This window comes from Vigna umbellata, chromosome 8 (assembly GCF_029865625.1).
Source record: "Vigna umbellata cultivar VRB3 chromosome 8, Vumbellata_1.0, whole genome shotgun sequence".
NCBI classification, from domain to species: Eukaryota; Viridiplantae; Streptophyta; class Magnoliopsida; order Fabales; family Fabaceae; genus Vigna; species Vigna umbellata.
Window position 1 is genome coordinate 5,888,262 of NC_142172.1, and position 25,395 is coordinate 5,913,656.

At 35.3% G+C, this 25,395-nt stretch overlaps 2 protein-coding genes across 2 annotated transcripts; both read right to left on the bottom strand.

The window, feature by feature from the left end:
• Positions 1-8,979: 8,979 nt before the first annotated feature.
• On the bottom strand, positions 8,980-10,260 carry LOC148193911 (uncharacterized). The gene is made up of 3 exons (XM_088096442.1): positions 10,019-10,260; positions 9,265-9,769; positions 8,980-9,165 (listed from the first exon to the last, which is right to left on the bottom strand). The coding sequence occupies exons 1-3, from the start codon at positions 10,258-10,260 to the stop codon at positions 8,980-8,982; spliced, it is 933 nt and encodes a 310-aa protein (XP_087952568.1).
• A 1,372-nt stretch (positions 10,261-11,632) lies between these two features.
• Positions 11,633-12,655, bottom strand: LOC124840255 (uncharacterized). Its single transcript, XM_088096443.1, has one exon. It carries the CDS (start codon positions 12,653-12,655, stop codon positions 11,633-11,635), a length of 1,023 nt encoding a protein of 340 aa, XP_087952569.1.
• Positions 12,656-25,395: the final 12,740 nt, after the last annotated feature.

A 25,395-nucleotide genomic window follows, 5' to 3' on the forward strand; every position in this document is an offset into this window, starting at 1 on the left:
TCTAAACATCCTCATATGTTTTGAAGTTTAACAAACAACATTAAGCGAAATGAGCATATGACAAAGTGTTATCTTTGAAAAAATAACATAGTTGAAAGATAAGCGTTTTCCGAAAAAGCTCTGTGAAATCTAAATACTTTGAGAAAACCTTTACTAAATGCACTAATACATGAGTAGACGCACTACCGAACGATTTCCTCAAAAAATGCGTCAATGTGCTTTATGGGAGTCTTGCTAAATGCATTCGTGCTACACTTTGTTAAACAAGGCTAGATTAGCTTTCACTATGATATATAAAATGATATTTTTGGTAAATGTGCTAAAAGATACAAACATTGTTCCAAAAACATATGTTGAAAGATATCTTGCTAAATGTGCTCTTGAGCTAAACGAAAAATCACTAAACAAGGCATTGTTAGGAAAAGCCTTGCAAAGGCTAAACGATACCTTGTACTAAACGAAGTTTTCATCCAACGATAAAACTCTCATGTACTGCTTAGTATCTCTACAAGAATGTTTAAATGATCAAATCATGGTTGAGTATGGGAAAAATTTGAAAACTTATAGTTGTTCTAAACATACATTAAATGACATTAAATGCACAATATTTAAAAACAACAAAAGTGATAAGAAAAAGGAGACATCTATCTACATGCATATCTACTCTACTTTGTGTAGATTACCTATGTCAAGTATCCATCTACTCTATCATATACAAGTTAGAAGTGGACATTAGAGACAAAGAAAAAAATCACAAAATGTTCTCTCTATTAAAAGTCGCGTCAAAGAGTTCGTACAACCTACTTTTGATAAAGTACTTAAAAAGCATGTCTTCTCTGACAAGTTGACTTTAATGGCTGTTACCTACGATAAGGCTAAGAAGATCCGAAGATCAAAACAAGTATTATCCAACAGACATTTTCTTAAAGCCTATAAATTGAAGATCTCTAAAGAGAAGAGCAAAAGAATAATCTCACGAACACAAAAGAAAATTTCTTAGAAGAAAGATGATGACAATTGAGCAAGTTTATGAACACTGAAAAACGGCGCCACAAACTTGTTTAACAATCGGCAAGTGTGACCGAATCGTATCAAGTAATAAAACTAGGTAAGACTAAATATCGTTTTCCCAAAGGACTCACGGCCTAGTTAGCTATATGATTTGTTGATTATTTGAGACTTGTGAACAATTGATTGTAGGTTTTAAATGCAAAAGACAGTAATTAAACATGTATGCATGAATTTGATCAATGGAAAATAGGAAAACAAACACTTTAATGAATTAAATGGATGAGTATGTTGTTGGGGTTATCAACTTCATCTTGTTCACTCTCATATACTTTAGGAATTCATCATTCTTTTCATCAATTGCTAATGCCACTCTCTAAATCACCTTGCAAGAAGGCCTATCCTTAATTACGAGTTCATACAATTCCTAGCATTCCTAGTAATTAGTTCTGAAGTGCAGGAGCTTTAAGGCAACCAATATGCTATTGGGAGAAATTCCCCGGATCTAGATTTCCCCGTACGTTCCCATATCGACAAAATCAATAATCATGGCAATGAATGAGTTAAACAAAGCAAGCATTAAGCAAAGAGGAAAATCCCTAACTAAAGATGAAAGAAAGCATGTATCTTAAAATAAGATGTTAACACAAATTCCATATATGAGAGTTTCACAAGACTACATTAATTCCCCAACAACAATACAAGGTTTAGTTCACCATATTCATGGTGAAACTAGATGAACAATAATGAAAGAATGGAAGAGATAGAAAAACCCTAGAAAGAGAAGAGGAGAGCCGTCACCATCTCCCAATCTACCCCCAAGGGGTGAAAAGTGTGTTTCTGCTTCCTCCCAGCCAAAGATACAAACCCTAAGACATCTAGGTCTTTAAATAGGACATAAAAATAATAAAAAACGGGTCCAGGCCCAAACAAATCATAAAATCGCAGAAAACTGGCCCAAAACTTGTCAGGTTGACTTTTTCCGTATTCTGGTTGACTTTTCAGCATTCTGGTTGACTGGTTGACTTTTCTGGTTGACTAGTTGACTTTTATGGTTTCTGGTTGACTTTTCAGCATTCCAATCATTCGGTACTTCAATTCTTCTTTCAAATCATTCAATTAGCCTACAAAATCAAGGGAATCTTGCACAAAATCATTAAATTCACTTTCAACTCTCTTATTCACAAAACTAACGTAAAAATATGAGTTCAAGCTAGTTTCTAAGTCTTAAAGGTTGCTTTTAGTATCAATTTTAAGCATGAAAATAACAGTTTTTCAACTGTTATCAAAAGACAAGCTCAAAAGAAAAGAAAATACTCTCAAGCTTCATAAAATCATAAGCTTACTGTTGTAATAAGAGAGAAAACTCTAAGTGTCTATTAGATTGAATTGTATTTTATAGAAATCCTCTCTGCGAGAGTAATCGTCCAAGGACTTTTAAGCAATCTAACTGATTACAAATTCTAAAGAGAATTCAAACACTTAACGCTTAACTTAGTGGGGTTAAACGGTAGTTAGACGGGTTTGTCTAGTGGAAACCAGAAGTAGGTGAAACTCAACTAGACAACATATCAGGAATATATTGGGACTGTCTAAGGATACCAGGAGTGGTGAAGAATATTTCACAACCTGGAGTAGGTGAAACTCGGTTCTAGTAAGAGTATTGGGGGTTAATAGGATTGAGTAGGTGATACCAAGAGTGGTGTGAATACTCACTTGCAATCTTATTGAAGATTATGGTGGAACCCTCTAAGAGGTCTTTGAGGAGATCTAGACGTAACTCGATGGAGTGAACTAGTATAAAATAATTGTGTGTTTATCACTACTGTCTTGCCAAAGTTTTTTCTTACAAACCCTACAATTGCTTATTATCTTAACCATTTATAAAAGCTCTTGTCACGAACAGTATTTTGACCAAGAGCTATATTTCTCAAAATGTTGTAGTAGATAGAAGATAAACAAATATTTATTTGAAAATTTATAGTTTGAACAAAACTTTCCAAGTTAAGTGTTTAAACCCTTATACAAATCGTTTAATCTTTATCAAAGTTGTTAAACTATCTTTCAGAATAAAGTTTTCCTATAACACTATTAAAGCCCTCTTCTAATGTTTCCCAAGTACTTCAGTTGTTAGTTTTAATTTACAGTTGTGCTAGCTATAATTTCATTTCAACCAATTTAGTCAATGAATTGAATTTGGAGGTAGAAGCCACTTTTAGCTACACGATTTACTTGGGAGATGGGCATTATAAGCAAACGGTTGGGTGTTGTAAAAACTTTTCTTTGCAATTGGAGGGATTGATGATTGTTGATGAATCGGTAAATGTACCGAATCGCACAAGTAATATAAAATGGTAAGACCAAGTATCGTATCCCAAAGGACTCTCGGCACTAGACAGTCGGGTGATAACTCAATTAATTAAGACTTAAAGAAAACGAGATCATTGGTTTCAGATGCAAAGACAAAAATTTAAATATGAATGCAGTTTGATCAATAGCAGAATAGCACAATGATGAACGAATGTTGTTTATTATGAGATGAGTATGTTGTTGGGGTTAGATTTCACCAAGTTCCCTTTCATGTATGTAAGAATTCTTCTTTATGCATTAATGTTAACGTCACTCACTAAATCACTTAAACCCGATCCCTCAGTGAAATAAGCCTGTCCTTAATCACCAGTTCATGCAATTCCTATCATTCCTAGTAATTAATTGTGAAGATCAAGAACTTTAAGACGACAAAGAATCATACCCTCATCCCTGAGAAATATTACTCTTTGGAGTAATTCAACAAGAACCTGAATTGTAAGGAACCTCCCAACACTCATGCAATTCATACATCATGCTATGAATGAGTTAAACAAAGCATGTAATAATCACAAATGAATCACTCTAACTATTAATGAAAAAACATATATTATTAAGAATCAATTCAAATACATGAGAATTCACAAGGTTACATCATCCCCCAACAACAAATAGAGTTTAATTCACCATAGACATGGTGAAACTAGATGAACAATGGAGAAGAATGAGATAGAAAAACCCTAAAAGTAGAAGATGGAAGCTCTCGCATCTAGATCTGCCTCCAGAGGGTGAAAGAGTGTGCTACAGTGCTCCTCAAGCCAAAGATCCAAAACCTAGGACGTGTGGGTCCTTTAAATAGAGCGAAGACAGAATAGAAACAAAGCCAAAGATCCAAAACCTAGGACGTCTGGGTCCTTTAACCTAGTTATACCATGTATTCAATCTTTTTTATTCTTCTAAATGAGCTTTGTTCTGTGATTGGTTGGTCATATTGTAGAATTATAGTTTATTTATATCGTGTAATGATAAGAATTAGTGTGTATGACTAAAATATTGATAAGAATTGGTGAAGCTCTCTCGGTTTGTGTCATGGTAGGTGTTAGTATGAGACTAAAATATTATCTCATGAACTTAAAAGTGAAGTATTTCGATTGTTTTATCCCTTCATATTATTTTCCCAATAAAGCCATGTATTTATGTCAGACGGTGACCATACATTCATGTACTCAAGTTCTTTTAATTTCACGTGAGCATGTTGATGATCCATTTTTTTTTGGTATAGCCTTTTAGCTCTTTGAGACCCTTTAGCCCCTTCATACGTTGGGAATAACTTGGTTTCTTCGTCAAACTGTTGCTTTTTGTTCGTGTATATATTTTTGTGTAGACTATGGATCATAATATTTTAATGCTACAACATTTTCTTTGTCTCCCTTGATCCATTTTTTCAAGGTGATATAGTTGTGTATTTAGTTTCTTTATTGACCACACCTCTCAGTATAACCTTGGTTACTATAGGTGTAGGTTCAATTAATTGTTATATAAGATTTAAGCTATTGTTGAGTCTTGGTTCCTAAGAGAACATTCATTTTTATGCTTGAATATTCTAATTGGAATACTTTTAGTGCACATCATATTCCTTTTTAAGATGTTGTTTAACTATGCAAAATTTTGATTCAGACTTTTCAGAATGATATAGATTCCTCCATTCCTTGTACCACCTTACCACTAGTATTGATGTATTATTTTCTACCATTTGACCAATTACATTTTAGTACCTAAAAAAAATTAATTTTTGCTTAGAGTAAACCCAAAACTTGTCCTTTACAGTATAATAAAACTTACATTTTTTGAACCATGGTTATCTTTATTAACACATAATGGTTGGTTGGTGAATGTATTGGATATATTTGAACTTTATTTTATTAAGTTTATATCAGACCAAGATTACCATTTACTACATCAGTATGTAAAAGTAGAATTATTATCACCATCAGTATGTATAAGTAGAATTGTTAAGCTTTTTTGTAAGATTTATAAACAAAACATATTTGATATTCTAAAAGTAGGCCACTGATCATCCTCAAATAGGTCCACAATTAAAAGTTGGAAGTGTGATAATCCTAATAGATGTAAGTATTTTTTTTTGAAAAATAGTTAGTTATTGACCTTATATTCCCACATTAGTATATCGAATATAACAATAATGTCTGAACAGGTTGCAATTTTTTTACCAAAATGTGGAACATATTACCTTAACATAACACTTAACAATATTGTTAAGGTAAACTTTACAACTGTTATCATTTGTTCTTTTTTTATATTTTCTTAACTTGTTTTGTGCACTTTCACTGATAGTCTCGGTATGTGTAGGTGTTCGCAACTGATATTGGTTGCCCAACTGATGAGTTAGTACGTGTATCACTACCAGTTGTTACCAACAACCTCCAATACGTTCTGTTGATGACATCCTTAGCAAATTCATTCCACCGGTTGACAACAACGAAAAACCTGAAGGTAGTGGATCAAACAAGAACATTAATTGTGTGAAAATTTGAGGACATTCATAATTTCCTGTTTTGTATTTCAGATTTATCGTTATTGTCAGCTTCATGGATCTATTGCTGCATTAAGTGGTTATGTAATGTATGTTATGTTGTAAGTTTTGTATCACGTTGTTTTCATATAAAAAAATTGACAATATGGTGTGGTAACTAGTTATACCTTCAACATTATGTGGTTATGTATAAAATTGGTTCTGTACAATTGACGAAATCATTAATAACAAAATAAGGGGTCATCCAATCTTGCGCTTGAATAAGACTTAAACCATATTGTTAAGACATCGACAAGTGTACCAAATCATATCAAGTAATAATAAATGGTAAGATCGAGTATCGTTTCCCAAGAGACTCACGACACTAAACAGTCATGTAATTACTTAACTAATTAAGACTTTGAAGAACAATTTAGGGTTTTTTTAATTGTAAAAACAAGAAAATAAATATGAATGCAATTTTGATGAATTGAAGAGAAACACAAAAGTGAATGGTGATGTTTGTACTATGAGATGAACATGTTGTTGGTGTTTAGATTTCACATAATCACTCTCATGCATATAAGAATTCTTCTTCTTTATTAAATGTCAATGTCACTTTCTAAATTACTTAGAACCCGATGTCTCGGCGAAAGAAGCCTATCCTTAATTACTAGACCACAATGTCTTGCATCCCTAATAATTAATTTTGCATTACGAATAAAAGCTTAAGACAACCAAGCGTTCTATCCCTATGTCTAGGCAATAGTTCCCTTGGGAGAAATTCCCTAGTTCTAGGTTTCTACGTATTTGTCAAAAACAAAGAAAACTAAAAATCATGCCATGAATGAGTTAAATATAACAAGCATAGAGCAAAGGAGAATAACCCTAACAATTAATGAAAGAAGCATATGTAAATTGGAATCAATTCAAACACATGAGAGTTTAGAGGTTACATCTTCCCCAACAACAAATGAATTTAGTTCCCCATTATCATGGAGAAACTAGATGTACAATGGAATGAAAATGAAAGATAAACCCTAAAAACCGAAGAGGAGAGCTTCCGCATCCAATTCTGCCTCCAGAGAGTCGAACAAGTCTGAATTTGCGTCTCTTTTGTCAAAAGATACCCCCTCTAGAACGTGCAAGTCCTTATATAAAGCTGAATTGGATCATGGGCCAACGTCGCCAATGCTTACCGCCCCTACTTAGGGCGCCCAAGCGAGCTTGCGAGAGAAGTGTCACTCAGCACCCCAGGAGGGGTGCCCAGGCGTGAAGCGATACTCTAAGTCTAGGGCTCAGCGCCCCTGGAAAGGCACTCAGGCGTGGATGCGAGGCCTCCTGTGCTGAGGGCTCTAGAAAAGGGAAACCAGGCGTCCTGCGACCTTCTATAACCTTCTTTTCTAGTGCCTTTTCTGTCCTTTCTGGATTCCAACTCCTTGGTACTTTAACTCCTCTTCCAAATCATTCCACTTTCCTTCAAAATCAAAGAAATTTAGTGATAAAAATCATAATTTCTGACCTCAACTCTCTTTATTCACAACTTAATTAAAGCAAGAGTTCAAACAAGTTTCTAAGTAAAAAAGGACTCATTTAGTATCAAAATTGAATCATAAATAATAGTGAAATCAACCGTTATCACAACCCTAAACTTGAAACTTTGCTTGTCCTCAAGCAAAAAAAAACCTAGCTTAACAACATATAGCCAAACTACAATGGTCTAGCACACCAAAAAGCATTTTTCTCCAGGACAAGTAAATCACTCATGTATGCTCCTCATAGAAAGATCAGTCAAGATATAATGAGGCTTTAACCAATCAAGCTCAACTATGGTGCTCATATAATCAAAACATACACAACAGATGCCAACTTCATTAAGAATCAACAACCAAGCAAGAATGTTATCATAAAGTGCTGGAACAATTCCTCACCCAGGATAGTGTTTCACTCAAGCTCAAAGGTGTAAGTGAGATGACACTCTTACACTTTACCATCACAATGTCACATGAATCAACTTTGCCTTTCATTTAAACACATCAAACACACTCATAAGAAAGTTATCATCACAAGGACTTTTTCTAGGCTTGTAACATGGTCGGGCTAAGAAGAAAATTTGTTTTTCTAGACAACAAAATTTCTTGAGTTAAGAGAGTGAACAATTTTACTTAATGATACAACATTAATCTCTCTTTTTGCTTTTTATGTGAGAAACCAATATTCAACTCATTCCATACTTTCCTTTCATTGAGCTTAACCTTTTCTTTCTTTCTTTTCTTCTCTTTTCTTTTTCTTTTGGTTTTTCTTTTCCTCAATGCTCTTTAAAGATTTTCACAGAGTTCTTCCCGGTTTCCCACAACCCCAAAATTGAACCATTCTCCATTACCGTATAAACATACTCTACTCAACTCAAGGCAAGGATTTCAAAACGGTTTTTCATATTTAGGCTCAAAGTTCAAAGGATAGAACAAACATTGTTCATTATTGGGTTCACATATTGGCATTGGCTTACATGGGAGAAGAACAAATGACCTTGATCATGTGTAACAAGCAAACAAGTGGTTCAATCATAAAAAATCAGGCAAAATCAACCATGCTTCCAAAGCAATAACACTCAATCAATCAAAGACTCTGGGGTCCAACCTCTCACAGGGTAACTCAAGTTCCATAATTTGATAAACATCCTGCCCAACATATTAATCACAATTGAAACCATGCATCTGCTTTTAAACAATTATGAGCAACCACCATTTATGCTTTCAAGCTAAAGGAATCATTATCACAATCATGCATCTTAAAACAATAGAGCAAACACAAGACAATATTACTCATCACAAAACAGTTCATCACCAATCACCAAACCTTTGCAGCAAACTATCTATCCATTTAGCCCAGTACATAGTTCACACTAAAAACAAAATCATCAAAGTAAAGAAAAGAAAAGAAGAATCCTTTGGTCCTGGACGTGCTAGTGCTATGAAGTCTGGGAGAAACACCATCCTAACCTGAAAAACACTCATAACACAATCAAATCAAAACCATTCAACTAAATCAACTAATACGAAAAGCCTATAAAAGCTAGGTTACCTCTCAGTAAGCGCTTGTTTAACGTCACGAGCTTGACACCATTATACTCAGGGGTCAACCAACTCCATTACTGTGGAAAAGCGTTCAACCTCTCCACCCAAATAATGCTTGAGGCGTTGCCTGTTAACCACCCAGCTTCTTTGCGGATCACTAGCAGCCGAATCTACCAACTCAATTGCTCCGTGCGGTTTAACATCCTTAATTGTAAACGGTCTAGACCACTTGGACTTCAACTTCCCAGGGAAAAACTTTAGACGTGAGTTGAATAACAAGACCTACTGCCTTGGATAAAAAACCTTCTTTACCAACTTCCTGTCATGATAAAATTTTACCTTCTCTTTATAATTCTTGGAAGACTCATAAGCATGTAAACACATCTCTTCCAACTCAAGAATTTGTCTTTTTCTTTTATTAGTGGTATCAAATGGATCAAAGTTTAAGAACTTCAAAGCCCACAAAGCTCGATGCTCCATCTCCACTGGTAAATGAAATGCTTTTTCATATACTAATTGAAAAGGAGATAGCCCTATAGGTGTCTTCATTGGAGTCTTGTATGCCCAAAGAGCATCATCTAGCTTTTGAGACCAATCCTTCCGTGATGAAGCAACCGGCTTTTCCAAAATCTTCTTTATCTCCCTGTTAGATACTTCAGCTTGCCCGTTTGTTTGTGGATGATATGGAGCAGCCACCTTATGCCTCACACCATAATGCTTGAGTACTTTTGCTAGTTGAGCATTGCAAAAATGAGATCCCCCATCACTGATAAGAACTCTAGGAACTCCAAACCGAGCAAAAATATGCCTTTTCAAAAATTTAATGACAATGCTAGCATCATTCCTGGGACAAGCAACTGCTTCCACCCATTTACTCACATAATCAACCGCCACCAAAATATATTCATTATTAAAAGACGATGGAAAAGGTCCAACAAAATCTATCCCTCAACAATCAAAGACTTCAACCTCCAGAATGCCCTGTAATGGCATTTCATGTCGTCTTGAGATGCTCCCAGTTCTTTGACATTTATCACAATTTCTAGAATGATTATGAGCATCTTTAAACAAAGTAGGCCAATAAAATTCTGACTGGAGAACCTTTGCAATTGTTCTCTCTCCATTAAAATGCCCCCCATAAGGTGAATCATGACAGTGCCAAAGAATTCCTTTTGCTTCTTCAGTAGTAACACAACGCCTCAAAAGATTGTCCGCTCTAATCTTAAATAAAAACGGATCATCCCAGATAAATTGTTTTGCATCATGCAAAAAAGTTTTCTTCTGTTGCCATTTAAAATCTTCTGGGATTACTCTTGCAGCTTTAAAATTAGCCATATCAGCAAACCATGACCTTTGTTGAATATACAGGAGTGTTTCATCTTAGAAGGACCCCCAAATTTCTTTCTCCTTACTTTTAACTTCACCATTTACTAACTGGGATAGATGACCAACAATCACATTCTCACTACCCTTCTTGTCACGGATTTCCACATCAAACTCTTGCAATAAAAGTACCCATCTAATCAAGCGTGGTTTAGAGTCTGGCTTGGTTAGAAAATACTTTATAGCTGCGTGATCCGTGTATATCATCACCTTAGACCCAAGGAGGTAAGGTCTAAATTTCTCCAAGCAATATACTATAGCAAGGAATTCCTTTTCTATAGTGGCATAATTCAACTGGGCTTCATTCAAAACTTTGCTGACATAATAGGTAGTGTGAAACACCTTCTCTCTTTGTTGGCCAAGCACCACACCTATAGCATAATCACTAGCATCACACATTAACATAAAGTCTTGATTCCAATATGGAGCTACAATCACTGGCACAAAAACCAGTTTCTTCTTCAAAATGTCGAAGGCCTTCATGCATTCATCATTCATCACAAAAGGCACATCTTTGACAAGGAGATTGCTTAAAGGTTTGGCAATCTTGGAGAAGTCTTTAATAAATCTTCTATAAAACCCGACATGCCCTAAAAAGCTCCTGATTCCTTTCATATTTTCGGTGGTGGAAGCTTTTCAATGACTTCCACTTTAGCTCTATCAACCTCAATTCCCTTGGAAGAAACTTTGTGCCCCAAAATAATGCCTTCAGTTACCATGAAATGACATTTTTCCCCGTTAAGAATAAGGTTTTTCTGAATGCACCTTTTAAGAACACTATACAAGTTAGATAAACACACTTGGAAAGAATCACCAAATACCGAAAAATCATCCATGAAGACTTCAATGCACTTTTCTATCATATCCTCAAAGATTGCCTATATACATCTTTGAAATGTGGCTGGAGCATTACACAAGCCAAATGGAATTTTTCTATAAGTAAAAATACCAAATGGACATGTAAAACCTATGTTTTCCTGGTCTTTTGGATCCACCACAAGTTGATTGTACCCTGAGTAACCATACAAGAAGCAATATAAAGCTTGTCCAGCCAATCTCTCCAACATTTGATCCATGAAAGGAAGGGGAAAGTGATCCTTCCTTGTAGCCTTATTCAACTTTCTATAATCAATGCACATCCTCCACCCAATAACCATCCTAGTAGGAATGAGCTCATTCTTTTCATTGTATATAACTGTCATCCCACCTTTCTTTGGTACCACCTGTACTGGGCTTACCCATGCACTATAAGAAATAGGGTATATAATACCAGCCTCTAGAAGCTTCAACACTTCTTTTCTAACCTCCTCTTTCATCACAGGATTCAGTCTTCTTTGTGTTGGGCAACTGGTTTATACTCATCTTCCATGAATATTTTGTGCATGCAATAAGTTGGGCTTATGCCTTTGAGATCCGAAATTGACCATCCAATAGCTCCGTTGTTGACTCTTAGTACTTCCACCAAATTTTCTTCTTCTTTGGAGGATAAAGAATTACTGATGATGACCGGTTTATTCCCACCTTCTTCTAAGAAAACATGCTTTAAATGTGGGGGTAACATCTTCAATTCCAGTTTATTTTCCTTGACTTTTTCCTTGGTATTGATCTCTTCAATTTTCGCCTCATGAAAAGGGATTTCTTTTAATCCATCCAAGTCAATCAAGCACTCATTAATATATTCCTCTTCTTCCTCATTCAAATCTTCACATGCATCAATGAGCGTTTTCTCTAAGGGTGAAGAACAGCATAACATCTTCTCCTGAATCATACATACTTCATCTAGTGTGTCAAGATAAAAACATGCCTTATCATCTTTTGAATGAGACATGGCTTCAAACACGTCAAAATTCACTTCTTCATCTTGTACCCTCACCTTGAGTTTGTCATTCTCCACATTAATTAAAACTCGAGCCGTTTTCATAAAGGGTCTCCCAAGAATGAGAGGCACATCAATATCCTCCTCCATCTCCATGTTGACAAAATCCACCGGAAATAAGAATTTGTCCACTTTAACAAGCACATCTTCAACCACCCCATAAGGATATTTAAGAGATCTATCCGTTAATTGGAGAGTCATCCGAGTAGGCTTGAGTTCCAAACCTTCAATCTTTTTAAACATAGAGAGCGACATTAAGTTGATGCTGGCTCCCAAATCAATCAAGGCCCTTACAACAGCTAACTTCCCTATAGTACATGGAATGGTGAAGCTTCCTGGATCTTTAAACTTAGGGGGTAAGACTTTCTGTATGATAACACTACAATTCCCTTGCACTTCAATAGTTTCCTCTTCAATGTATTTCCTCTTTTTCGTGAGAAGTTCCTTCAAAAATTTAGCATATGAAGGCATTTGTTGCAGTGCTTTAGAGAAAGGTATGTTGATCTCCAGTTTCTTAAAAATTTCCACAAAACGCTTAAATTGCTTTTCTTTTTCCGTCCTTGAATAATTCTTTGGGTAAGGAAGGGGTTTTTCAAATATCTTTCTTTATTTTCCGTCCTCTTCTTCTCTTATTTTGTCTCCCTCATCTTTCTCCTTTTCTTTTCTCTCACTCTCTTCTTTTTCTTTCTCTTTTCTCTCAGTTTCTCCTTTTTCACTCAACTTCTCTTTCTCTTTTCTCTCTATTTTTCTCTCATCTAACAACTTGCCACTTGTAGTACTAATGGCTTTACACTCCTCCCTCGCGTTAACTTCAATATTAGCTCCAAAAGCCTTTAACTTCTTAACTAGCTGACCAACCTCATTCTCCAAACTTCTAATTACAACTTTAGTGCTTTTATGATGAGAGATGGACACTTGCATAAACTGTTGAAGTGTGTCATCTAGCTTTGCCATTTAATTAGATAAGGAGGGTTGTTGTTGCCAAGTTGCTGTGATGGTCTACTGAATTGCCCAGCTTGCCCTTGACCCATACTTGGGTGAGGTTTCCACCCTTGGTTGTAATTACCTGAACGAAATTGATTACCTTGTCCCAATGTGGTTATTTCTTAAGCTGGTTATGTACATCTACAAAAATGCTTAAGTTGAATATTAAGGATCATATTAGTTAGCCCAATAAGTGGTTATCCAATCAAGAGTTTGTGGTCTAGTATGAAACTCGTTATGTAGAACAAAGATAGTGGTTCTTGAAGATAAATTTCATCACATTTATTGGTGCAGTAACTGGTTATGTACTCATTCGTATGTGGTTATTTTTAAATCTGGTTGTGAACAACTAAAAAACTACTTAAGTTCAATATGAAGGATCAAATGACTTTGATGCAGTAAGTGGTTATCCAATTAAGGGTATGTGATGTAGTATGAAACTCGTTATGTAGAACAAATCTAAGGGTTCTTGAGGATAAATTGCATCACATTTATTGGTGCAGTAACTGGTTATGTACTCATTCCGATGTGGTTATTTCTGAAGCTGGTTTTGTACAAATAAAAAAATGCTCAAGTTCAATATCAAAGATTATATTACTTTGGTGCAGTAAGTGATTGTCCAATCAAGGGTATGTGGTATAGTATGAAAGTCGTTATATACAACAAATCTACTATTTCTTGAGGATAAATTTCATCATATTTATTGGTGCAGTAAGTGATTATGTACTCAATTGTATGTAATTATTTCTTAAGCTTTTTATGTACATTTACAAAAATGCTTAAGTTGAACATGAATGATGATATTAGTTAGTCCAGTAAGTGGTTATCCAATCAAGGGTTTGTGGTCTAGTATGAAACTCGTTTTGTAGAACAAGTATAGTGGTTCTTGAGGATAAATTTCATCACATTTATTGGTGCAATAACTGGTTATGTACTCATTCGTATGTAGTTATTTATGAAGCTGGTTCTGTACAACTAAAAAACTTCTTAAGTTCAATATGAAGGATCAAATTAGTTTGGTGTAGTAAGTGGTTATCCAATCAAGGGTATGTGGTATAGTATGAAAGTCATTATATACAACAAATCTACTGTTTCTTGAGGATAAATTTCATCATATTTATTGGTACAGTAAGTAATTATGTACTGATGGACAAATTTATGAACACCAAAATATGATGTCACAAACTTGTTTTTCAATCGGCAAGTATGACCGAATCGTTCAAGTAATAAACTTGGTAAGACAAAGTATCGTTCTTCCCAAAGGACTCACGGCCTAGTTTAGTTGTGTGGTTTCTTAATTAGCTAAGACTTACAGAAAAAATATTTGGAGTTTAATATGCAAGACAGAAAATAAACATGTATGCATGAAGTTTTGATCAATGGCAAAAAGCAAAAGATAAACACTTTCAATGAAATATAGATATGAATATGTTGTTGGGGGTCAATTTCATCTTATCCACTCTCATATATTTTTAGGAATTCAACAGTCAAATCATCATTGTTAATGCCACTCTCTAATGTACCTTTCCAGAAGGCTTCTCCCTAATCACGAGTTCATACAATTCCTAGCATTCCTAATGATCAGTTCATAAGTGCAGGAGCTTAATGACAACCAATATAAAATTGGGAGAAATTCCCCGGATCTAGACTTCCCCGTACGTGCCCGTATCGACAAAACCAATAATCATGCATCGAATGAGTTAAACAATGCAAGCATTAAGCAAAGAGGAAAAACCCTAACTAATGATGAAAGAAAGCATAAGTCTTAATTAAAAGATGTAAAAACAGATTCCATATATGAGAGCTTCACAAGATTACATTGATTCCCCAACAAACATACAGAGTTTAGTTCACCATATTCATGGTGAACCTAGATGAATTACAATGAAAGAATGAAAGAATAAACCCTAAAAAGGTGAAGAGGAAGCCTCAGCATCCAAGATCCTCCTTCAAAGGGGTGGAAGAGAGAGTGTTTACTTCGTTCCAGCCAAAGATACAAACCCTAGGACGTCCTAAAGCTTATATACTATTCCAAAAATACAGAAAAATTAGGCCCAAGCCCATAAAAGTGCCAAAAAAACAGTCCAAGCCCATTTAGAATGGCGCTCAGCGGTATTTTACCGCTGAGCGGTACTAGCGGTTGATCCATTTTGCCCCCAAGCTGCTGTTTTGCCCCTCAGCGGTGATTTCGGCACCTGAAAACTGCCGCTCAGCGCCAAATTTCAGCTCAGCGCCACTCGGTCAGACTTTTTCTGCGTTCTGGTTGGTTTTTCAGCATTCTGGTTGACTGGTTGACTTTTCTGGTTGACTGGTTGACTTTTCTGGTTGACTGGTTGACTTTTCTGGTTTCTGGTTGACTTTTCAGCACTCCAATCATTCGGTATTTCAATTCTTCTTTCAAATCATTCAATTAGCCTACAAAATGAAGGGAATCTTGCACAAAACCATTAAATTCACTTTCAACTCTCTTATTCTCAAAACTAAAGCAAAAATATGAATTCAAGCTAGTTTCTAAGTCTTAAAGGTTGCTTTTGGTATCAAATTTAAGCATAAAAATAACGGTTTTTCAACCGTTATCACAACCCCAAACTTAAATCTTTGCTTGTCCTCAAGCAAACAAGATGTAACTCAATCTTCCATCAATCCATATAATGGTTCACCACATTCAAAAATCCTTCTTTCAAGATAAGTAAGTGCTCAATTCAGCTCATTTCAAAGATTTCAATCAAGACATGCACATGCTTTAATGTTCACACAATCACATACTATCCAACAAATGCTACCTTTCATGAATGATCAATCAACTAAGCAAAGATGTTCTTATATTTTCATGGAATCTTTCCTCACTAGATAAAGTGTTTCACTCAACACACAAGTGTATAAGAGGTATTCACTCATTCACTCTACTATTACAATGTCACATGAATCAACTTTGCCTTTCATTTAACCACAATCAAAAACACTTACTAGCAAGCATCATCACAAGGACTTTTCTATGGCTTATAACGTGGCTGGGCTAACAAGAAAATTGGTTTTTCTAGATCACAAAACCCTTGAGTTAAGAGAAACATATAAACACAATCATTCTTACTTATTCCCAACTTTCTTTTGCATTGAGCTTTGCTTTTTCTTTTCTTTTCTTTCTCTTTTTCTTTTTCTTTTCACATACTTAATTATTAGTTCTTAGCTCAATGCTTTCAATTTCCCTTTCTATTTTCCAACAACCCCAAACTTGAACATTTGTCAATACCACAAAATATTTTCTACTTAACTCAAGGTAAAGCTTTTCAACAAGGGTTTTCAAATCATGTTCAAGGCTAGAGGTTCAAAGGATATAACACATAGTGTTCTCTTTTAGTGGGCTCAATTTATGAATTTGGCTAATAGAAGGGTTATCAACAAATGGCCTTGATCATATGATGCAAACAAGCAAGTAATTCAATCATAGAAAACCTGGGCAAAGTCATTCATGCTTTCACAGTAATAGTATTCAACAATAACAACTCTGGAGCTCAAAACCTCACATATAAGCTCATTCACATTCCACATATAACATCCTGCTTAGAATCATAATCACAATCACAACATCTTGCATTTCACAATGCTTGTGAACCACCTGTATAAGCATATAATGTGCACATTCTCAACATCAATCAATATCAAAGCATCATCAGGCATTACTTATCAAACAACAATCATAAGCAAACCATCATAACAGACAAAGTTTCCAATTGAGTACATCAAATCCTATTCTAAAAACAAAAGTGATTGATAAAACAAATCCTACTCTAGTGCTTTGAAAAACTTAGCCCCATCAATGATGCTCTCTCCCAACCCCAAACTTAGATGGAAAACTAGTGAGAAAGTGAGTGGAAGGGAGATTTTCTAAAGAGGAATGAAAGGAAAAATGTAGAGAACCTTTGGAAAAATGTTTAGGAGTGTGTGTGCAGAGAAGAATCTAAAAATAGAGGCCAAAGCGTGACTTAGGGTATAAAAATACCCTAATGGGCTCGGGTTCCGCTAAGGGGCAATCTAAGCCCCTTTGACGATACCACCGCTCAGCGTCAATTTGCCGCTCAGCGGCATTTTCGTGTTGTGCTTTTCTTCTTCCTAGCTTACCCTAGGTGCCTTCTACTCATGCCCCTCACTTGCTCCCTGCAATTAATTTCTCAAATCACTCAAACATTCAATCCCTATCATGCAACTAAAACAGAATCAAAACAAACAATATAGATAAAATCAATCAACTGGGTTGCCTCCTAGGTAGCGCTTGTTTAACGTCACGAGCCTGACCCAAAATCCTCCAGCACCCTTCAGTAGATGCAAATCTTTCTTACCAACACCCATCAGTAGGTGTATACAAACATAGTATCCTTCAGTAGATACTCTTCCGCCTAACATCCATCAGTAGATGTAAACCCTGTAACAAACTTATAACAAAAACAAAAATACCCAAAAGTTCAAAATTACATCACCAAACCAAAAATTAAAAGTTCTTAAATCACTGGGTTGCCTCCCAGCAAGCGCTCTTTTAACGTCACTAGCTTGACCCAATAAAGCTCATGTTCCTTCTTCTTTTTCTTCTTCTTTCTACTGAACTTCTTTAGAAATTTGATCAAACCAGGAACCTGTTGCAGTGTCTCAATCATAGGAACTTTAATCTCCAATTTCTTGAAGATTTCCATAAAGCACTTGAATTTCTTTTCCTTCCTATGATTCTTCTTTAGATGAGGATGTGATTTTTCATATGATTTCTTCTTCTTTCCTCTCATCTTCTTTTTCTTCCTTTTTCTCTCCCTAAATTTTCTCTTTTTCTTTTCTTTTATTTTTTTCTTCCCTTTTCTTTTTCTTTTCAACTTCTTTATTTTCACACAAATTTTCTTTCTCTCTTCTCTCTCAACCACTTCTTTCCCTTTTTCTTCATCTTTATTTCTCTCACTCAATTCTTCTTTTTCTTTTCTCTCTATCTTTTCCTCATCGTCCCCTGTTTTTTTCTCATCAAGAATCTTGTCACTTTCAGTGATAATGGCTTGCCCTTCCTCCTTAGGGTTAACTTCAGTATTAACCTCATCATTCAATCTCTGACTAATGGAATGAAGCTGCATCTCCATCCTTTTACATGATTCTTCAATGCTTTTCTGAGTAGCGTCAGAATTTTTCAAAAATTGTTGAAGGGTGTCATCCAAACTTCCTGATAGAAAGGTTTGTTGCTGTTGCTTGTTAAATTGCCCAGTTTGTCCAGCTTGCCCACTTTGTTCCTGACCAATACTTGGGTGTGGTTTCCACCCTTGATTGTAGCTCCCTTGACGGTACTGATTGGTCATGTAGTTTACATCCTCTACGGCTTCAACTAGAAAGGCACATTGACCATTGATATGGTCACCTCCACACAATTCGCATAACTGGGATTGTACCTGTGCAACAGTCTTTAACTCTTGTGGCAATTGTTCAAGTATCTTTGAGATATTCTCCAATTGTTGAGTTATTAACTTGTTCTGAGCTATCAAGGCATCATTGGATTGCAACTGTAGAACTCCTTTTTGTTGAATAGGAGCTCCTCTTTCACTGTTCCACTTATTAGTAGTCATGTTTTCAATTATTTCTGTGGCTTCCTCTGGAGTCTTCCATTTGATATTGCCTCCAGCTGAGGCGTCAAGCATCATCTTGGTTTGTGAACCAAGATCTCCAAGGAAGATTAGGACTACTTCTCCTTCGTTAAATCCATGCTTGGGAGTCTTTCGTAATAGGCTTTTATACCTGTCCCATGCATGCCCCAGTGATTCTTCCATGCCTTGTCTAAATGAAAAGATCTCTTGCTTCCCTTTGTTGATTTTAAAGCTTTGTTGCTGCCATTGTTGTTGTGGTTGGTTCTCAAATTGTCCGGCAGCTTGCCAAAATTGGCTTTGATCCATGCTTGAGTCATGTTCCCACCAGTGGTTGAGATTACTTTGGTAGAATTGAGTGCCCATATAGTTAAATTCTTGACCAAATTGCATTCTGCAGACATTAGGCACAAAACCCTAAAAACAATTGTTAGCACAAAAAGATAGAGAAAAAAAATCAAAGGATATAATTGAAAAGATAAGAAGATAGGAAATAAAAACAGAAAAATAAAAACAGAAAAATAAAATAAAAACAGAAAAATAAAATAAAATAAAATAAAATAAAAACAGAAAATAAAATAAAATAAAATAAAAACAGAAAATAAAATAAAATAAAATAAAAACAGAAAATAAAATAAAATAAAATAAAATAAAATAATAACCAAAAAAATAAAAACAGAAAATAAAAACAGAAATTCAAAATTAAAGTCAAAGATAATCAATAATCACACAAATTAACCAGTTAAACCAGAGTCCCCGGCAACGGCGCCAAAAACTTGATGGACAAATTTATGAACACCAAAATATGATGTCACAAACTTGTTTTTCAATCGGCAAGTATGACCGAATCGTTCAAGTAATAAACTTGGTAAGACCAAGTATCGTTCTTCCCAAAGGACTCACGGCCTAGTTTAGTTGTGTGGTTTCTTAATTAGCTAAGACTTACAGAAAAAATATTTGGAGTTTAATATGCAAGACAGAAAATAAACATGTATGCATGAAGTTTTGATCAATGGCAAAAAGCAAAAGATAAACACTTTCAATGAAATATAGATATGAATATGTTGTTGGGGGTCAATTTCATCTTATCCACTCTCATATATTTTTAGGAATTCAACAGTCAAATCATCATTGTTAATGCCACTCTCTAATGTACCTTTCCAGAAGGCTTCTCCCTAATCACGAGTTCATACAATTCCTAGCATTCCTAATGATCAGTTCATAAGTGCAGGAGCTTAATGACAACCAATATAAAATTGGGAGAAATTCCCCGGATCTAGACTTCCCCGTACGTGCCCGTATCGACAAAACCAATAATCATGCATCGAATGAGTTAAACAATGCAAGCATTAAGCAAAGAGGAAAAACCCTAACTAATGATGAAAGAAAGCATAAGTCTTAATTAAAAGATGTAAAAACAGATTCCATATATGAGAGCTTCACAAGATTACATTGATTCCCCAACAAACATACAGAGTTTAGTTCACCATATTCATGGTGAACCTAGATGAATTACAATGAAAGAATGAAAGAATAAACCCTAAAAAGGTGAAGAGGAAGCCTCAGCATCCAAGATCCTCCTTCAAAGGGGTGGAAGAGAGAGTGTTTACTTCGTTCCAGCCAAAGATACAAACCCTAGGACGTCCTAAAGCTTATATACTATTCCAAAAATACAGAAAAATTACGCCCAAGCCCATAAAAGTGCCAAAAAAACAGTCCAAGCCCATTTAGAATGGCGCTTAGCGGTATTTTACCGCTGAGCGGTACTAGCGGTTGATCCATTTTGCCCCCCAGCTGCTGTTTTGCCCCTCAGCGGTGATTCCGGCACCTGAAAACTGCCGCTCAGCGCCACTCGGTCAGACTTTTTCTGCGTTCTGGTTGGTTTTTCAGCATTCTGGTTGACTGGTTGACTTTTCTGGTTGACTGATTGACTTTTCTGGTTGACTAGTTGACTTTTCTGGTTTCTGGTTGACTTTTCAGCACTCCAATCATTCGGTATTTCAATTCTTCTTTCAAATCATTCAATTAGCCTACAAAATGAAGGGAATGTTGCACAAAACCATTAAATTCACTTTCAACTCTCTTATTCTCAAAACTAAAGCAAAAATATGAATTCAAGCTAGTTTCTAAGTCTTAAAGGTTGCTTTTGGTATCAAATTTAAGCATAAAAATAACGGTTTTTCAACCGTTATCATGTACTCAATTGTATGTGATTATTTCTTAAGCTTTTTTTGTACATTTACAAAAATGCTTAAGTTGAACATGCTTAGTTAGTCCAGTAAGTGGTTATCCAATCAAGGGATTGTGATCTAGTATCAAACTCGTTTTGTAGAACAAATCTAGTGGTTCTTGAGGATAAATTTCATCACATTTATTGGTGCAGTAACTGGTTATGTACTCATTCTGATGTGGTTATTTTTGAAGTTGGTTTTGTACAACTAAAAAAATGCTTATGTTCAATATGAAGGATGATATTAGTTTGGTACAATAAGTGGTTATTGATAACAGTTGAAAAACTGTTATTTTTATAATTAAAACTGACTTCGATTACAATCTTTATGACTTAGAAATTAGCTTGAACTCATGATTTTGTTGAATTATGAGAAATAACAGAGTTGGACAGGTTTTATGCTTGATTTCCTTGTTTTTGCAGGTTTTAAGATGAAATTGGTGAAACAAGTGAAAAGGGAAAGAGATGGAGACAGAAAAGGACACAAAAAGTGCAAAAGAAGAGAATCAGCAAGTACCACTCAGCGCCAACTACCGCTGAGCGGCACTTTTCAGTACCCGTTGGCACCGCTGAGGGAAAAACTGGCGCTGAGGGGAAGAAGTGAAACGCGCTACTACAACTGAGCGACACTTTTATGGGCTTGGCATAATTTTCTGTATTTTTTAGAATAGTATATAAGCTTTAGGACGTCCTAGGGTTTGTATCTTTGGCTGGAACGAACCAGAAACACACTTTTCATCCCTTGGGGGTAGAATTGGAGATGGTGACGACTGTCCGCTTCTCTTTCTCGGATTTTTCTATCTCTTCCATTCTTTCATTCCATTGTTCATCTAGTTCTTCAATGAATATGGTGAACTAAACCTATTTTGTTGTTGGGGAATCAATGTAAATCCTTAGAAACTCTCTTGTATGGAATTTGTTCTTCAAGACAATTTTTATGATACATGCTTTCTTTCATTAATAGTTAGTGTTTTTCCTCTTTGCTCAAAGCATGCATTGTTTAACTCATTCGACGTCATGATTATTGGTTTTGTCGATATGGACATACGGGGAAATCTAGATCTAGGGAATCTCTCCCATCAGTATATTACAAACCTAGACATAGGAGTATGATAGTTGGTTGCCTTTAAGCTTCTGTTCACTATAATGCATGATTAATTGCTAGGTAGACAAGACATTGTAAACTAGTGATTATGATTATGCTTTCTTCGTCGAGACATCAAGTTTTAAGTAATTTAGAAAGTGGCATTAACATTAATGAAAAGAATGATGAATTCTTAAATACAAGAGAGTGGATAGGATGAAAATGATAAAACCCAACAACATATTCATCCATATATTTCAATTCACGTGTTTTGTTTCTTCTTGCCCATTGATCATCACATGCATACATATTTACTTTTTAGTCTTTTGCATTTGAAACTTACAACAATTTGTTCACAAGTCTTGATTAATCAATAAATCACATAACTGTCTAGGCCGTGATGTCGGAACAATCGGTACCGTTATAGAGTCGCGCAACGGAATAAAATATTGATAGCGGAAAGCGTGTAACGATCACAACACAAGTTAAAATAGTCGGTTTCGAAAATTGATTTTCTTAGCGAAGTTTTATCGAACAGTTGATGTGCTAAGAGTTTAAGGATCAAGAAAATCAACACAGAATTTTTATCCTGGTTCGAATCAAAAGATTCTACGTCCAGTCGTTAATCACTATAAACAGTGATTAGCCTTTTTCACTAAAAATATAGTTGTACAGATTACAAGATAATGAAATGAGCAAAGAATAGAAAACACCTTCCTTCGACAAACGAACCAGAAGAGTGCAGCAAATAACTTCCTTCGACAAACGAACCGGAAGAGCTTCCTTCGACGCACGAACCGGAAGCAACAGCTTTGCCAACTTGAAGAGAACTGCTCCGACCTTTGACATACAAAACACGAGCTTCTCCTATTCACAAGACTAGGCAAGAGCACTCTATCACTTTGAGAACTTCCTCAGACAAACTGTATTCTCAAAATGGCATAGATCCTTTTCACTCATAGAGAGCTTCCTAGGCACAAAGCTCTAATACTCTCAATTGAAAAGTTCTTTCTAAGAGCTGTGAAGATCTCTATTTATAAGCCTAGTTTCGTGTAGGGTCAAAAACTGAAAAGACATCTCCCAACTGCCACTGATAATCGATTATCATGAGTGATAATCGATTATTTGTGTCCGTTATGAGGTTTTCAAAAAAGTGATAATCGATTATCTTGAGCACTAATTGATTATTCCAGAGACTTGGATAGAATTAAATGAAACAGTGATAATCGATTATTCTGTGTAATAATCGATTATTTGTGCAAGCAACTCTCTTCTAAACTGGCTCGTGATAATCGATTATTCCTCTTGATAATCGATTATTTGTGCAATGACTCACTAAATACGAAAACTTCTAAGAGTTTTTACATCATTACATTTTATCCAATACATTTGTTTCTACAAAATGCGTTTAACAAATATGCATTTAGAGTCTTCAATTCTTCAGCTTTTATCATCATCAAAATTTCACAATAGCTTCAAGATACCAATGCTCCTCATTGGTAACACGTGAGTGCTTTGGGAGAACGATACTTGGTCTTACTAGGTTTATTACTTGATATAATTTGGTTATACTTGCCGAGGGTTAACAAGTCTTTGACTCCATTTTTGGGGATCGAAGATTTGTTCATCAAGTTTTTGGCGCCGTTGCTGAGGACTCATGGTTTAACTAGTCTATTTGTGTGATTTTTGATTATTTTTGACTTATTGTGAATTTTGTTTTCTGTTTTTATTTTTCAATTATTATTTTATTTTATTTTATTTTTCTGTTTCTGTTTTTATTTTTTTTTATTTTTATTTTCTATCTTCTTATCTTCTCAATTATTTCTTCTCTTTTCTATCTTTGTGTGCTAACAAAAATTTTCTAGGATTTTGTTTTCTTGTGTATACAGGGTGATATTCGGACTAGAAGCAAAAAGATTTTTGAACCTCTTCTTGAAGGCCTAGACGAAAGTAGAAGGAGGAGGAGAGTTCGAACTTTAAGAGAACTATTCCCTTGTCCTGAGACACTCTTACAACCTTCACCACAAAGGTCTTACCATAGCACTGAAAATATAGCAGAGGAGAATAATGAGAGACGGACTCTTGCAAATTACATCACTTTTTGTTGGCCCTCAACATTTTAACAGTATATCAAGGCCAAGGGTCAATGCTACAAACATGGAGGTGAAACCAGCGTTGATACATTTGGTGAAAAGCAATCAGTTTAATGGGCTATCACATGAAAGCCCATATGAACATCTCACCACCTTCAATGAAATCTGTAACACCGTGATGATAAATGGAGTGCCAGATGAAGCAATCAAGCTTAGCTTGTTTCCTTTCTCATTGGGAGGCAATGCTAAGTTATGGTTGAATTCTTATCCAGAAGGTAGTTTTACAGAATGGGAAGCTGTGGTTGCAAAGTTTTTAAACAAATATTTCCCACAATCTAAAGTCAACAAAGGGAAGCAAGAGATCTCTTCTTTCAGACAAGGCATGAAGGAGACATTAGGTCAAGCATGAGACAGGTACAAAAGCTTTTTGAGAAAGACTCTCATGCACGGTTTTGATGAAGCAACAATAGTTCTATTTTTCCTTGGAGGTCTTGGTTCACAAACCAAGTTGATGTTAGATGCCTTAGCTGGAGGTAATATTAAATGTAAGACTCCAGAGGAAGCAACAGAATTAATAGAGAACATGGCTGCTAGTGATAATGATTTATACAGCAAAATAGGAGTTCCCATTCAACAAATGGTAAAGTTACAAATGCAAACTTATGACGCCTTATTTGCACAAAATGAGATTATCATTCAACAGTTAGAAGAAGTAACATAGAAGCTTTCTCTACTACCTCAAGAGATATATAATATTTCAATGGTTCAAAAGTAGCAACAACAATGGCAATCACAACCTATTCCATATGAGAAAAACACAAAATTGGAGGACACTTTCCAGAAATTCATGAAAATAAGTGTATCTTATCGTAAGAATGTGGAAGACGCATTTAACAGTATGAAGATGAATATTGGGCGAATGATTAACAAGATAAAAGGTTGTGAAAAGAATGCAAAGAACACGTTGAATGAAGATTGTAAAACCATTGTAACAAGAAGTGGTAAAGTGTTAGAGGAGAGAAAAATAGAGGGAAAAGGGAGAGAAAATGAGAGTGAAAAAGAAACACTTGAGTGGAAAGATATGATTGAGAAAGAAAAAAAGAGAGAAGAGGAAGATGAGAGAAAAAAAGAAAAAGAAAAAGAAGAGTTAGGCGAAAAAGAGAGAGAGTTAGAAAAAATACTTCCTTATCCAAAGATTTATTCAAGGAAGGAAAAAG